This window comes from Cavia porcellus, unplaced genomic scaffold (assembly GCF_034190915.1).
Source record: "Cavia porcellus strain 051 isolate PalLab524CR breed Dunkin Hartley unplaced genomic scaffold, mCavPor4.1 scaffold_9, whole genome shotgun sequence".
Classification (NCBI taxonomy): Eukaryota; Metazoa; Chordata; class Mammalia; order Rodentia; family Caviidae; genus Cavia; species Cavia porcellus.
Window position 1 is genome coordinate 63,343,941 of NW_026947492.1, and position 13,471 is coordinate 63,357,411.

At 36.2% G+C, this 13,471-nt stretch overlaps 1 protein-coding gene across 9 annotated transcripts in view; it reads right to left on the bottom strand.

Annotated features, from left to right (window-relative positions):
• Window positions 1-13,471, bottom strand: part of Nup98 (nucleoporin 98 and 96 precursor) — a 110,487-nt gene that overhangs the window by 68,985 nt on the left and 28,031 nt on the right. For 6 of the 9 annotated variants that reach the window (XR_010049855.1, XM_063256595.1, XM_063256591.1 and 3 more), the window contains 7 exons: window positions 13,268-13,444; window positions 11,383-11,522; window positions 9,576-9,683; window positions 7,953-8,133; window positions 7,136-7,299; window positions 4,262-4,399; window positions 964-1,102 (listed from right to left, as the gene is read on the bottom strand). Coding sequence is in view for 8 of the 9 variants with exons in the window: in XM_063256595.1 (XP_063112665.1) it covers window positions 964-1,102; window positions 4,262-4,399; window positions 7,136-7,299; window positions 7,953-8,133; window positions 9,576-9,683; window positions 11,383-11,522; window positions 13,268-13,444 (1,047 nt within the window). In the remaining variant the exon portion in view is untranslated. The remainder of the gene's footprint in view (window positions 1-963; window positions 1,103-4,261; window positions 4,400-7,135; window positions 7,300-7,952; window positions 8,134-9,575; window positions 9,684-11,382; window positions 11,523-13,267; window positions 13,445-13,471) is intronic. The other 3 variants (XM_063256596.1, XM_063256593.1, XM_063256594.1) reach the window with 2 other exon arrangements.

Genomic DNA, 13,471 nt, shown 5'->3' on the forward strand with positions numbered 1-13,471 from the left:
ACTGGTACCTGCAAAGACTTTATCTTTTTAATACATCTTTCTGTGAAAATCTTATTTTTCTAATAGATGCTTAAAACAGTCTTTTTCTCTAAGACACTATACAGTCATTTACTACTCATTGAACAGGCTAAAGACACAGTTGTGGTAGAAAGTTTGGCCTATTTTGCGTAAGGGTCTGAGTTTGATCTCTATCACTGCAATAAATAAATGAATAAATACTCACTAAAAAACTATTTAACTGCTGACCTATGCCAATGTCTTTCTACCCATCTCCGAAAGAGTCAATTAGTACCCTGTGACATATCTGGCAAGAGAAATCTTCAACAAGAATCTGAATCATTATTTCCTTTGTCCATAATGAACTTTCCACTTCCTGAACAAATAATGTTGTAGCTGTTTGAAAACTTATTTAGGTAGTCATCTACAATTAAACTGACAATAACATGCTATTTCCATTAAACTGACTTCAGTCTTTCCAGCACACTACTGAAAAGAATTTAGTGTTATTTGCTGTTTAAGTATTGGTCAATCTTATCTATATTTTTTGAAAATAAACTCAAAAATATAATTTGGAACATACTAAAAAACTACTGAATAATCTCTCAAATTAGAAAGATTTTCTATGTTCCAAAACAATCATCAAACACCCATCTACATTGCATTTCCATGTTTGAAGGCTGGTCTAGCAGAATGTGTTACCTGACTTAAATGTGCTTCTTCTACGGTTTCTTAGCTACTGATGAGGGAATTTTAAAAAATAAAAATTGAAAAAAATTATAATTTATATCTATACTAAGTATCTCAAGTCTTGTCTATGACTTTAAACCTTTCTTTCTGGTTCCTCCTATCAAGCCACAGCTTACCTGAGAATTTTTAAATACTTTCAATCATATGAATCAGGAGGAGGATGTGTGGTATAGTCAGTGTAACTTTAAGAGAGCCAAACCTGCTTTTTATATGTACCAAAATTGGAAGTGTTTGTATTGGTTCCTAAAGTCAGGGTTGGTTTGTTACCAAAGAGCCCGCCACTGGTTGTACCAAACGAGGGCGCACTGGTTGTGCTGGTTCCAAACGTAGTAAGCTTGTTATTGCCAAACAGGGTCTGAAAAGAACAGAAAATATAGGGAAATTTGAAATAACATAAAGACATGCCAAACAATAAATAAAGGTTTCTGTGGGTACAATATACAGGATGTAGGGTGGGAAAAAACTTGTCATAATTTTTATAGAAAGAACAGAAATGATTAAAAGGATATCAGGAAGAAAATAACCTGAGTAAGATTCTAAACAGAAAATATTCCTGACCTGAGAATTATCGCTAAAACCTCAACCAACTAGAAAAAATAACAAGACAATCAAACTTTTTATTTTTTTTAACTGGTTAAGAAAAATGTGTCAGATATTTAAATGGCCAAGAATAATTAATTAACATGCTACAACATGATGAGTCTGGAAAGCATACTTGCCAGGCATGGTACACAAGCCTGAAAACTCAGCATTCTAGGAGAATCAAAAGTTTATCTCAGCCTGGGCAACCAAGGGACTTAACAAAAATCCCATTTCAAAACACAAATTTAAAAAAGGGCCGGGAATGTTGCTCAGTGGGAAGGTCACTAGATGCAATCCCCACAAAAAATATCCAGAATGTCAAATTCATAAGACACACAAACTAGGCATGAGGTCACTGCATGAAAACTGGAAGGACTGCTATTGAGTATCTAGGTTTATGGTTTTTTTGTTTTCTTCTTGTCTTTTTGAGAAAGGTCTTACTATGCAATTCAGGCCAGCCTTGAGCTCACTTTGTAGACCAGACTAGTCTCAAATTCACAACAACCCTCCTGCTTCAGCCTCCATAGTGGTAGGATTACAGGCATGCACCACCACTCCCAGCTTCAATGTTCTTTTTTCTTTAACTTTTTTTGGTAGTGGGGATTGAACTCATGACTGCACACTTCCCAGGCAGATGCTTATACTGCTGAGCTAATCCCCAGCATTCAATGTTTTTTGATAAGATAAATACACCCTAAAATTGAATGTGATGATAGCTGCAAATCGTAACTATAATTACAAAAAAAAAAAAAAAATGCTGGGTATGGCGGTGCACATCTGTAATCCCACCACTTAGCAGGCTGAGGCAGGAGGATCATGATGGAGGCCAGCCTTGGGTATATAGTAAATTCAAGGTCAATCTGAACTACATACTGAGACGCTGTCTCAAAAAACCAAAAGCAAAAAATAAAACTGATTTGTACATTTTAAACAAATGAAATGAATGGAATGTGAATTATATATTAGTAAAGTTGCAATTAAAGGTATATGAGCTTTCTGAACCGTTAATTTACTGATTCTCTTACAAAAATTATATGCTCCAATAACATTAATAAAAACACTTCCATCTTCATAAAAACAAGATCATATTTTGTGGGGGTTCTTTTCTTTCACGAAAGTACATACAATAATCTGAATATTGAAGCTTTTATCATGAGTAGATAACAGACTTTCTAATCGAGTCTTAAACTATGTTTTTAAATGATATAGAATTCAGCATCATTTTTCGGTAAAATGCACTTACAATAATTTTTACTCAAATGACCTAACAAGGAAAATAATTCAGTTAAAACCCCAGCTGCAGCACCAGGACTAAGAGAACCCCCAAAATTCTAACCATTTGATAAACATCGAAAACATTTAATTTCAGACGGAGGCAAGAAGATTATGAGTTTGAGTTCAACATGGGCAACCTAGCAAAACTGTCTCAAAATTTTAAAAAATTCATTTTCAAATGCTATACCTTCATCTGAAATACTGATGACAGATTAAAATGCTATTTGCCACTTTAAAAATAAATTATTACCACTCTGCATGTAATTAAAGGGTAGGAGCCGGAGATATAAGCTCAGTTGCACAAGCGCCTGCCTAGCAAGCATGAGGTCATGAGTTTGATCCCCTGTACCAAAAAATAAAATAATAACCATAGAATGACCCTGAGGTCATCTACAGAGTCACAGGGCTCCTTTGTCTTTGGAGCAGACTACAGATACTGTCCAGGGTCTATATTTCCTTTGTTAAGTAGGCCTCCCTGCATTGGGGTCTTCCTACGGATCTGTATGAGTCTAAGACATATAGACTTGGGGCTGGGGATTCAGCTCAGCGGCACAAGCTCCTGCCTTGTAAGCAGGCAGTCGTGAGTTCGATCCCCGGTACCGATAAAAAAGAAAAAGACAAAAAAAAAGACATATAGACTCACTCGAGATGATCTGAGATGGTGGTTCCTAACTGGGGGTGAGCAATTTCACCCTTCAGAGGACATGTGGCACTCTTTGCAAACATGTTAATTGTTGATATTAGGGGTGCAGTGTAAAAAACAAGTTAGGGCCAAGTATGTGGTGTATATCTGTAACTGTCAACTCTTGGAAACTAAGGCAGAAGGATGGCAAGTTTGAGTACATTCCATGCAACTTATCAATTTAAGAGATCCTGTCTGAAAAACCAAACCAAACCAAATCAGCCAGGAATACTGGTCACTACTGTAAGGTACTGGGTAAATCCCAAATAGAAATCAAACACTTTTTTTTTTGCCTTTTTCGTTTTTATCGGTACCAGGGATCGAACTCACAACCACACACTTGCAAGGAAGGCGCTTATGTCGCTGAGCTAAATCCCCAGCCCCACAAACAATTATTTTAAAATAAAATAAAATTTAAAAAAATCTGAAAACTAAAAAGTAGAGGTTATACTGTGCTATCAGAAGTAAACTATAAAGCCAAGCACAGAGGCACATGCTGTACTTAGCACTTGGGAGGCTGAAGCAAGAGTAATGCTGTGAGTTCAAGGCCAGCCTAGGTGGGCTACATAGTGAGACCAAGACCAGTCTGAATTAACACAATGAGATCCTGTCTCAAGAAAAGTTTTTTAAAAAAGGTAAATTGTAAACAGTCAGTTAGACAAGAATTTATAATTGAAAATAAAACTACTGGGCCAAGTGTGGTGGTACATGCTTGTAATCCCAGAATTTAGGAGGCTAAGGCAGGAAGATCACTGTGAATTAGAGGCTAGTCTGGGCTACATATGTGAGACTCTGTCTCAAAAAACAGAAAAAGAGACAGAGAGAATAGAACTACTAAAATTAATTAATAACTTGATTTTGTATCTTTTATTTGCTCTTAGTGTCAAAATAACCCAATAGTCCCATTAAAATACTTGGAAGGCAGTGATTCCTTTCTTATAGTTAGTTGACTTGTTAACATCTTTAAACACCTACCGAACCAACTGCACCAAACCCAGTACTGGGCTGTCCAAAGAGACCTGTTCCTGTTCCAAATGCTGTTCCTGTGCTGGTGTTTGTAGCTGTCCCAAAAAGACTTCCTGGTTGTGAGGCTTGAGTAACTCCAAATAAACCCTGCAAGAGGTAATTCAGATTAAAAGATACGCCAGAGGGTCAGGGAGTTAGCTTAGTGGCACAACACATGCTCGGCAGGCACAAGGACCTGAGTCCAATTCCTGCTACCCTCCCTCAAAAAAACCAAAAAAGATACCCCATAAATTTTCTTAAAGGGTCTAAGATTAAAATAGTTACAACTTTTTAAAGCTTATGTGACAGAGATTATGCTAACATGAAACATTTCTTCAAAACTCGAAAGGTAAGGAGTATCGCATCTCACTTTCCAAAACAAGAAGCTCAGTGAAATCGAAAACTTCCCTAAGAAGTCACAGCTCCAAAGTGCAGGACCATCAATTCAAAACCTACAGTGAAGCCCATTACCCCCACAATGCTGAGCTCCAAAGTGCTGAGCATCTAGTGAAACGAAATTTTATCAACTCTTGTACTCTAAGAAACATCAGGCAAGTATATAGTGGGGTGCTTCATTTTCAAGGAGTTAGGACAAAAGAACTAATCACTAGTGAATTAGGGAGTAGAATTTATCAAATAACTGCAAATAATTTGCTGAAAGTAACCAAGTCCATACAAATGCAGTAACGTAATGTTACAAAGCGTTAATTCCCTATCCCTTTTTATACGCATTGTTGGAAACAATAGGGGACACTGTGCATGCTAGACAAGTACTTCATCAGCGACCTACATTCCCAGCACTGGGTTGTTTCTATCTTTTAGTGCTTATGAATAATGTTATTATGATCACTTGTGCTCAAATCTGTGTTTTCATTTCTCTTGGGTAAATACCAAGATATGCAATTTCTGGATCTCATGGGTAACTCTATAGTTAATATTTTGAAGCACTAGTAAACTGTTTTCCATAGAAATTACAACACTCGAGGCTGGGGATTTAGCTCAGCAATATAAGCACCTGCCTTGCTAGCACGTGGTCATGAGTTCTATGCCTGGTACCAGTAAATAAAATAAAAATAAAAAAGAAATTACAACACTACATTCCACCACCAATGTATGAAATGTTCAGCTTCTCCTTCATCACTACTTATTCTCTCTTTGATTTTAGCTTTCCAAGTGGGCATCAAGTACTATTTTATGATTATGATGTCAATCTATGGTCATACCATTGTGTACACACCGAACTGTCTGATTATGATGTGCACCCTTTGCGATGATCAAGGACACTGAAGATTTTTTTCATGTGATCATTAGCCACTGGGTATCTTCTCTGGTAAAAATGTGTATTCAAATACCTAGTCTGCTTTAGTGTGCTATTTTCTTAATGAATTCTAAGACTTCTTTATACAAGTTCCACTTAAAATATGATATACTTTGCAGCAAGACATGGTGATGCACACCTGTAACACCAGCACTTGGGAAGCAGAGGCAAGAGGATTGCAGTGAGTTTAAGGCTGGCTTGGGCTACATAGTGAGTTCATGGACAGCCTGAACTATAACGAGACCCTGTCTTAAAAAAAAACAAAACTATATACTCTGCAAATATCTTCTCCCACTTTTGGGTTTTCTCTTTATTTTGTTGATGATATCCCTTTGACACTCAAAACTTTTTAATTTTCTATTAAAGCTCTTTATAGGGGTGTGGGTGAGACTGAATTCACGCTAAGCATATACTTTCCATCACTGAGCTACACTCTCAACCCAAGTTTACCTTTCTCTCTCTTTTTTTTGAGCTGTACACAGGATCGAACCAAGGGTCTTAGGCATGCTAGGAAAGTGCTGTGTGTGTCTGTATGTGTGTATGCGTATTGATGTATGAGTTCATTTATTTATAGATAGGGTCTCCTATGTGGTTTAGACTGGCCTTAAACTTACTATGTAGCCTATGCTGGCCTAGAACTGAACAGAGATCCTCCTATCTCAGCCTTTACACAGGCTTATGACACCATACCCAGCCTAAACTTTATTTTGATGAAGCTTGTGCTTGCTTGGGCAGCACATATACTAAAAGAAGATCAACTTACCTATTTTTTCTTCTGCTCTCAAAACATACTAAAAAACTACCACATGACTCCTTTTAACCATTTAACAGTTTAGCCCGAGCATCATTTGGGCAGCAAGTTTATATATTTACTATCCCAAACATCACTCAGGCAGATGTAATTTCAATCAGTCAATTCTTCTATTGAATAAAATAGTTTTTATGTTTCCTATTATATTATCTTATAAAAATTAATAACAGATACTTTTTGGGCATCCTGTACTTAAATAATTAGACTGGTAAATGTCTAACAAGAGTTTCAAAATTTTAGTTCTTGCCTTTGGAAATTTAATCCACCTTCACTTTCTGCATAGAAGTAATAATTATCTAATACAGCTTTGAGTTTTACCTTTACCTGTTCCCGAACTAGACTTTCATGTAAACTAGACTTTCATCTGACTACACTTTGGGAACAAGTTGAAAGAACAAGAGATACATCTTAGTCAATACATGTTTTCTCCTAAACTCTACAGAATGGCTAGAGTTAATATCACAAGGTATAGATTCAAATAGCCAACTATAATCCACTAAGCAAGCATTAGATGGCTAAGAAAAATACACTTGAAATAAATGACTTGCTCAAAAACTCAATGCATAGACTCAATGCATCAACCTTGGGCTGATCAAAAATTGTTTCTCAACACAAAGAACTACAGTAGAGATAGAACTTGCTAGTTTGACACAATTAGAAGCCTTATGACTTAGCTCCACAAATAAGACCTGGAGTTAACAGTCTGTTTCCTTACCATGGTGTTAGTACTTTGCTGTCCAAGGGTGCTGGTGTTACCAAAAGAAAAGCCAGTGTTTGGGGTGGTTGTAGCCTGTCCAAACGGTTTATTGAAGAGGCTGGAAGTTTGCTGATTTGGTTGGCCAAAGAGACCACCTGGAGTTGTTCCAAATCCAGTTGTACCTGTAAAAAACATAAAGTAAAAATGAAGAAAATTCATTAATGAAGAAATAAAGAAAATAAAGGGAAAAAAAAAACCCTAAACACAAAAATTTGAAACCTTATTCCTTATTAGTATCTAAATTTCCCTACATTCACTTGTTACTTAATAATCCTTTCATTTTCATTTTACTTTTGAGACAGGGTCTTGTTACATAGTTCAGGCTGGTCTGGAACTTGTGTTCATCTTCCTGCCTCAGTATCCCAAGTGCTGGGATTTCAGGCATCACCACATCTGACAACCCTTTCATTTGCTATCCTTCAACTAACTCCAGATTATGTTAAATTTTAATTTCTACATTTCTGTAACACCTTTATCCCAAGAACCCTGTCTGGGTTGATCTTCTTTTGTGAGCATATAGAGATTCTATTTTTTTAAGATAATGTATGTATCTTTAAACTTCCTTGAATAGGCCACTGCTCAAAGTCACCTTCAAGTGAAGACCCATTTTAACCATCTTCACTTAAAAACTATGTATTTCCCACATCTACATACTCAACATACCCTATTCCTAAATTATTTTTTTTCACAGCACTTATCACAAAATGACAATTATATTTTACTTTCAGTTGTCTGTTTGTCCTTAATATGGTCCAATATGATGTCAAGTGCTTACTAGTTCCAAAGGCAGTTTTGTTCTGACCATAAGCAAAGCCTGAATTAGTGGTGGAAGAGCTGAAGAGTCCCGTCGCACTGGAGGTGGCTGCAGAAGACCCAAACAAGCCAGTCGTTGTACCTGCTCCCACCTGGTTCTGTGGGCCTTTCCGGTTAGCCTGGTAGTCCTCTAAACGAAGTTCCTAAAGGAAGTACAAACACATTTCCAACATTAATACATAGCGTCCCCCCACCCCCACCCTGCAAAAAAAACTATTTAGGAGACTACTTGAATTTAATATTCAAGTCCTATTTTCATGTAGGAACAATGACCAGAAACTGTGGAATAATATTATAGTGATATAGTATCATTACAGAAAACCATTTCCAATAGACATTAAAATCCGTATCATAATCACCATAATCACTGCAGGCCAAAGAGCAAGTCATACTTTAATTTTCCTTTATAAATGATACCACTTCTAAATGTAAAAATAGTTGATAAAAATGCAAGATGTAGGGCTGGGATTTAGCTCAGCGGTGTAAGCGCCTGCTTTGCAAGCACACAGTTGTGAGTTTGATCCCCAGTACCAAAAAAAAAAAAAAAAAAAAAGGACTAGGGATTTAGCTTAACAGCATAAACTCCAGCCTTGCAAGTGTACAGTCATAAGTTTGATCCCCAGCACCAAAAATTAAAACAAAACAAAACAAAAACAACCCCTGCAAGATGTAAATAAAGTTAATGAATTTTATCTCATAGGCCTGGGAATGTAGCTCAGCAGCACAAGCACCTGCCTGGCAAGCACGAAGTTATGAGTTCAATTCCCAAAACAATAACAACAAAAAACTGAATTAATTTTTTGTCATAAATCAAGCATTTGTGGGGCTGGGTGGCATTAGCTCAGTGGCATAAGCACCTGCCTTGCAAGCAGGCAGTTGTGAATTCGATAGGATACCGATACCGGTACCCAGTACTGATAAAAAGGAAAAAGACAAAAAAATAAAAAATAAAAAATAAAGCAATTATGTGCACTCCAGTGAAAGAGGCAGTTTGGGATGTAGGAAGAAGCAACCACCAGAATGCGAAAGCACCATAAAAATGGACAACAATCTATTATAAAGCAAAGAGAATAAATAAACTGTAGCTTCCATGTTGAATGACATAAGCGTGTATAACCTAAGATTCCCTCTACATAAAGTTCAAAAATGGGCAAAATTGCACTCAAGATAGTGGTCAACTTTGAAAAGGGACAGGAGACAAGAGAGACACCTGAGATACTCGTTATAATCTATTTCTTGATTTGGATCCTTTCATTAAATGAAAACTTAAGCTGTAAACTTAAGACTTTGTATAACTTAACCAAAAGCACATGTGCACACAAACACACATATGCTGCCTAGTGTAAAACAACAACATCCAATCCAAACAGGCCATTAGAAGTACCACATCTGTACATGTGAGATAAAGACTATTCAAGCCTTGTAAAAGAGATATCTACAAACAACACATAATCTTAAAAACACTTCTTTAATGTCAAATTTTACATAGACTCAATGTGACCCACTCAATATTAAAAATACAAAAAAATGTAAAAGCTGTATTCCAGTAGAATCAAACAGATATTTTATATTACAGTTTACTGACCTCTAGTGACTTGCTTTCATATTCTTTCATGGCAGTAATACACTGGTGCTTGGTGCTGATGTTAGTGCTAACTCCAGCTTTGACCATAGTATCTGTACCAGTTGGCGGCTACAAAGGCAAGTAAAGGAACATTTCTAAGTCCAAGCTTTATATACCTACTGCAACATACACAATTCCTCAACCACTAAACCCTGAAACCAGCCTCCTTGGTCTTGTGAAACACAAGGGGGCAGGTGCAATGGCACAGTACTTCCACCTACTTGTGAAGCTAGGAAGAAAGATTATATTTTAGCCAATAGTTTAAGACCAACCTGGGCAAAATAGCAAAATTCTACCTCAAAAAACAAACAAATAAATAACCAAAAACAAAACCAAGATGGTTTCAAGGGCACTTGATTAAATATAACATATTTCACAGCTGGTTGTAGTAGCTCATGCCTGTAACTTCAGCACTCTGGGAGGTTAAGAGAAGGTCACAAGTTCTAGCCTAGCCCAGCAACTTAGCAACTTAGGGAAACTCTATCTCAAAATTGGAAGGAAAAAAAAAAGGCCTGGGAAAGCTGGACATGGTGGCACACACCTGAAATATCAGCACTCAAGGAGGATGAGGCAGGAGGATCACAGCAAATTCAAGACCAGCCTGGGCTACAAAGCAAGCTCATGGCCAAGCTGAACCGCATAGCAAGACCCTGTCTCAAAAAGACCAAAAAATAAAAAAATTTAAAAAAGGACTGTTAAGTAGATCAGTGTAAAGGTCCTAGGTTTAATTCCCAGTACTTAAAAAAAGAAAAAAAAAAAAAAAAAAGAAAAGAAAGGGATATAGAAGCCTGTTTTTTTTCTACAGCCTTACTAGAAAAAAGCAACAATAAGAACTAAGAAATCTGTATTGGCAGTTTTGTCAATTACTATGCTTCTGGCAATTTTTTACTATCATTTACATTTAATTTTAAGTTTAGGATTCTAAGTATTATGAATTAATTGCCTTACATGAAAAATTCTTTATTTTAATAGCCTTTGCCAAGTTCTTTCTTTTTTAACTTTATTTTAATTAATTTATTTAATTAATAGTGAGATAGGGTCTCACTATGAAATTATGCAGGATAGCTTTGAATTCACTATGTAGCCCAGGTTGGCCTTGGACCTTTGGCAACCCTCTTGCCTCAGCTTCAAGAGTGCTGAGATTACAGGTGTACACCACTGTGCCTAGCACCAAGCTCTATTTCTGCTAAAGATCTGCAACAGACTTACTATACCTCCAACCTGCTTTAAATATATGCCTAACCATTTACATCAAATGCTACTCCATGAATTTTTATGAACAAAATCCTCCATTTAACCCTGCCCCCACAAAAGTCTGAAACATTTTTTTGTACTTGTTCCATTTCAGAAATAAAAATTTTGTTTTTCAGAAGACAGACTCCTGATGAGTTATTTCACATTCTATCCTTAAAGAGATACGGTTTTCAATGACTTTTCTATAGTTTGCCCCCATTAATCTATATAAAGAATGGTTAACCAGAGGCCAAACAAAAAACATTGTAAATTCAAATTCTATCCTCTATGAACTATTGTAATCAACTTTATGAATACAAATTCCATTGAGGTTAGCATAATTCAATTACATAATAATCTAGATTTATGTTTTATAATTTCCTATCTACACCTGTTGAAAGATTTTGCTTTTAACACATCTTTTAGGAAGTCAAATTAAGCTGTACCCAACTGGGACAATGAACAATTTTATAAGTCATCCTACAAATATACAATGAGGAAAAAACATATTGCAAAGATTGGAAGAAATACATACATTAAATTTTATAGTAGTCCCAGTAAGTGCTGCTGTGAAACTACTTGGCCCAAAGAGGGAGGCAGATGTGCTACCAAAAGGATTAGAAGTAGTATTTGTAGTTCCAAAAAGTCCCCCACTGCTAGTACTTGTTCCAAAATCTGTAAGTTAGAAAGAAATATGAAAATTAAATCATTAGTAAAATAAGATACACGTGTGTAAAAATTGCATCGCTTCATTAGTCTGACAAGCTGAAAGAAAAAAAATGTACCTGTGTATAGCAAATAGTTAAGATTTTTTAAAAAAAGAGTAAAGAACTGAACAATCTGTAAGACTCCCTCAGAATTGTGTATGACACTGGCAACAGTACTTCAACATTCTCAAACCCTCTTTCACCTCCCAAGCAACACATTCGAGTAGATATTTCTTTCTTTCTTTCTTTTTTTTTTTGGTAGAATCAGGGATCAAACCCACGACCTTGCGCTTGCCAAGCAGGCACTTGGCACTTATGCCGCTGAGCTAAATCCCTAGCCTTGAGTAGATATTTCACGCAGACATACATTTTCAAGCTTATCACTTGCAAGTGTCAAGTTAAAAAAATCTATCCGTAAGCCAGGAAAGCATTCATGAAGCCCTTCCTGGGCTTCTAACAGACAAGTCTATAAAGAAACACTACTTTCACCAAAGTTTTCTCTCATTTCTTATTTGGTAATACTAGGTACTGGTACAAACTGTCTCTCTGAAAACATCTTGCCACAATACACTTCAACATGGATCACAGTATGTTTTATTACATGCATTATAACATATATCCACATATAACCAAAGAATATAAACATAAAAATGGTCCTATGTGGCAATCACAGCTTGATGTAATATTTGATGAACCAATCAAAATTTAGAAAAATTAGCAATCACTGTTGAACACTTAATAGAAACTAATACAGAAATAGCAGATTCTCTAATAAGCTCACTATTCTAAAAAGCTGAGACTTAATATAACTCTCACATATAAGTAAAATTAACTGTTATGTAAGGACTATACTTTCTCACAATGAGATGCTACTTCCGAAGTTAAACATATGGTGGCAGAATTTCAGCTAACAAGAAAAATGTATCTGCCAATATTTAATAAAGTGACCTTGCCAAGTTAAAATTGTGATTTCTTGGTGGCAGATTTCTATTTTTCTCAAAGCATATCTTAAAGTAAAGTTTAAATACACATATCTCATTTGAGTTAGTTCCTTAGACTGCATTTTAAATCATCATGATTAAATATTTCAATAGCAAACAAATGACTATCCCTTTGAAAAAAATACATATAGCTGGGTAACAACTCATGCCACCATTCACTTAGCTAGAAATGGCATCACCTCATTAAGGCACATCTGGTCAACTAATAGTGGTTATCTCAAAGTACTCTGTGAATAAGTGACCCCAGGCCACATCTGAACTTTAAAAATAGGTCATCAATTAGATCTTCCACAGGCAAGGAATGGAAAAGCAACCATTCTATGTCTAAAATTTTACTCCTGGTCTAGTCTCTTCATAACAAATGTGAGACAGATTTAAAACCTCTGCTTCACATACTACTGATTACAACATATTCTTCCTTTATATTTTACATCTTAACAGTATTACTCTGACATGGCTTTTCAGCCTATCTCTGGCCACGATCTATCTGTCTACTGTGTATTTCTTAAGTATTAACGCTTCTGAAATCTCCATCCTTAGATTATATACTATCTTCCTTTCTTGTCTATTAAATTTTGCAAAACACTTTGAAGTTTTCATCTGCTCATTATTTTTGCAATTTGCTGGGGAAAGGAGATGGGTGATCATAGGGAAAGGGGGAAAGACAGAACACATTCAACAAGCAAATTAAGTTCAATGATGTCCTACTTACTCCCAAAGCCACTTGGTTTATTTTGTGCAAAGGCATTGTTTTGGGATGAGAAAAGACCGGTCCCTGTGCTTGCAGTTCCAAACAAGCTATTTGACGTTCCTGTTGATGTACCAAACCCGAAGCCAGTGCTTGTGGAGGTAGCTGGCTGGCTAAATGAATTATTACCAAATAATCCTCCTGGGGAGATGGAGGGGGAAAAAATAA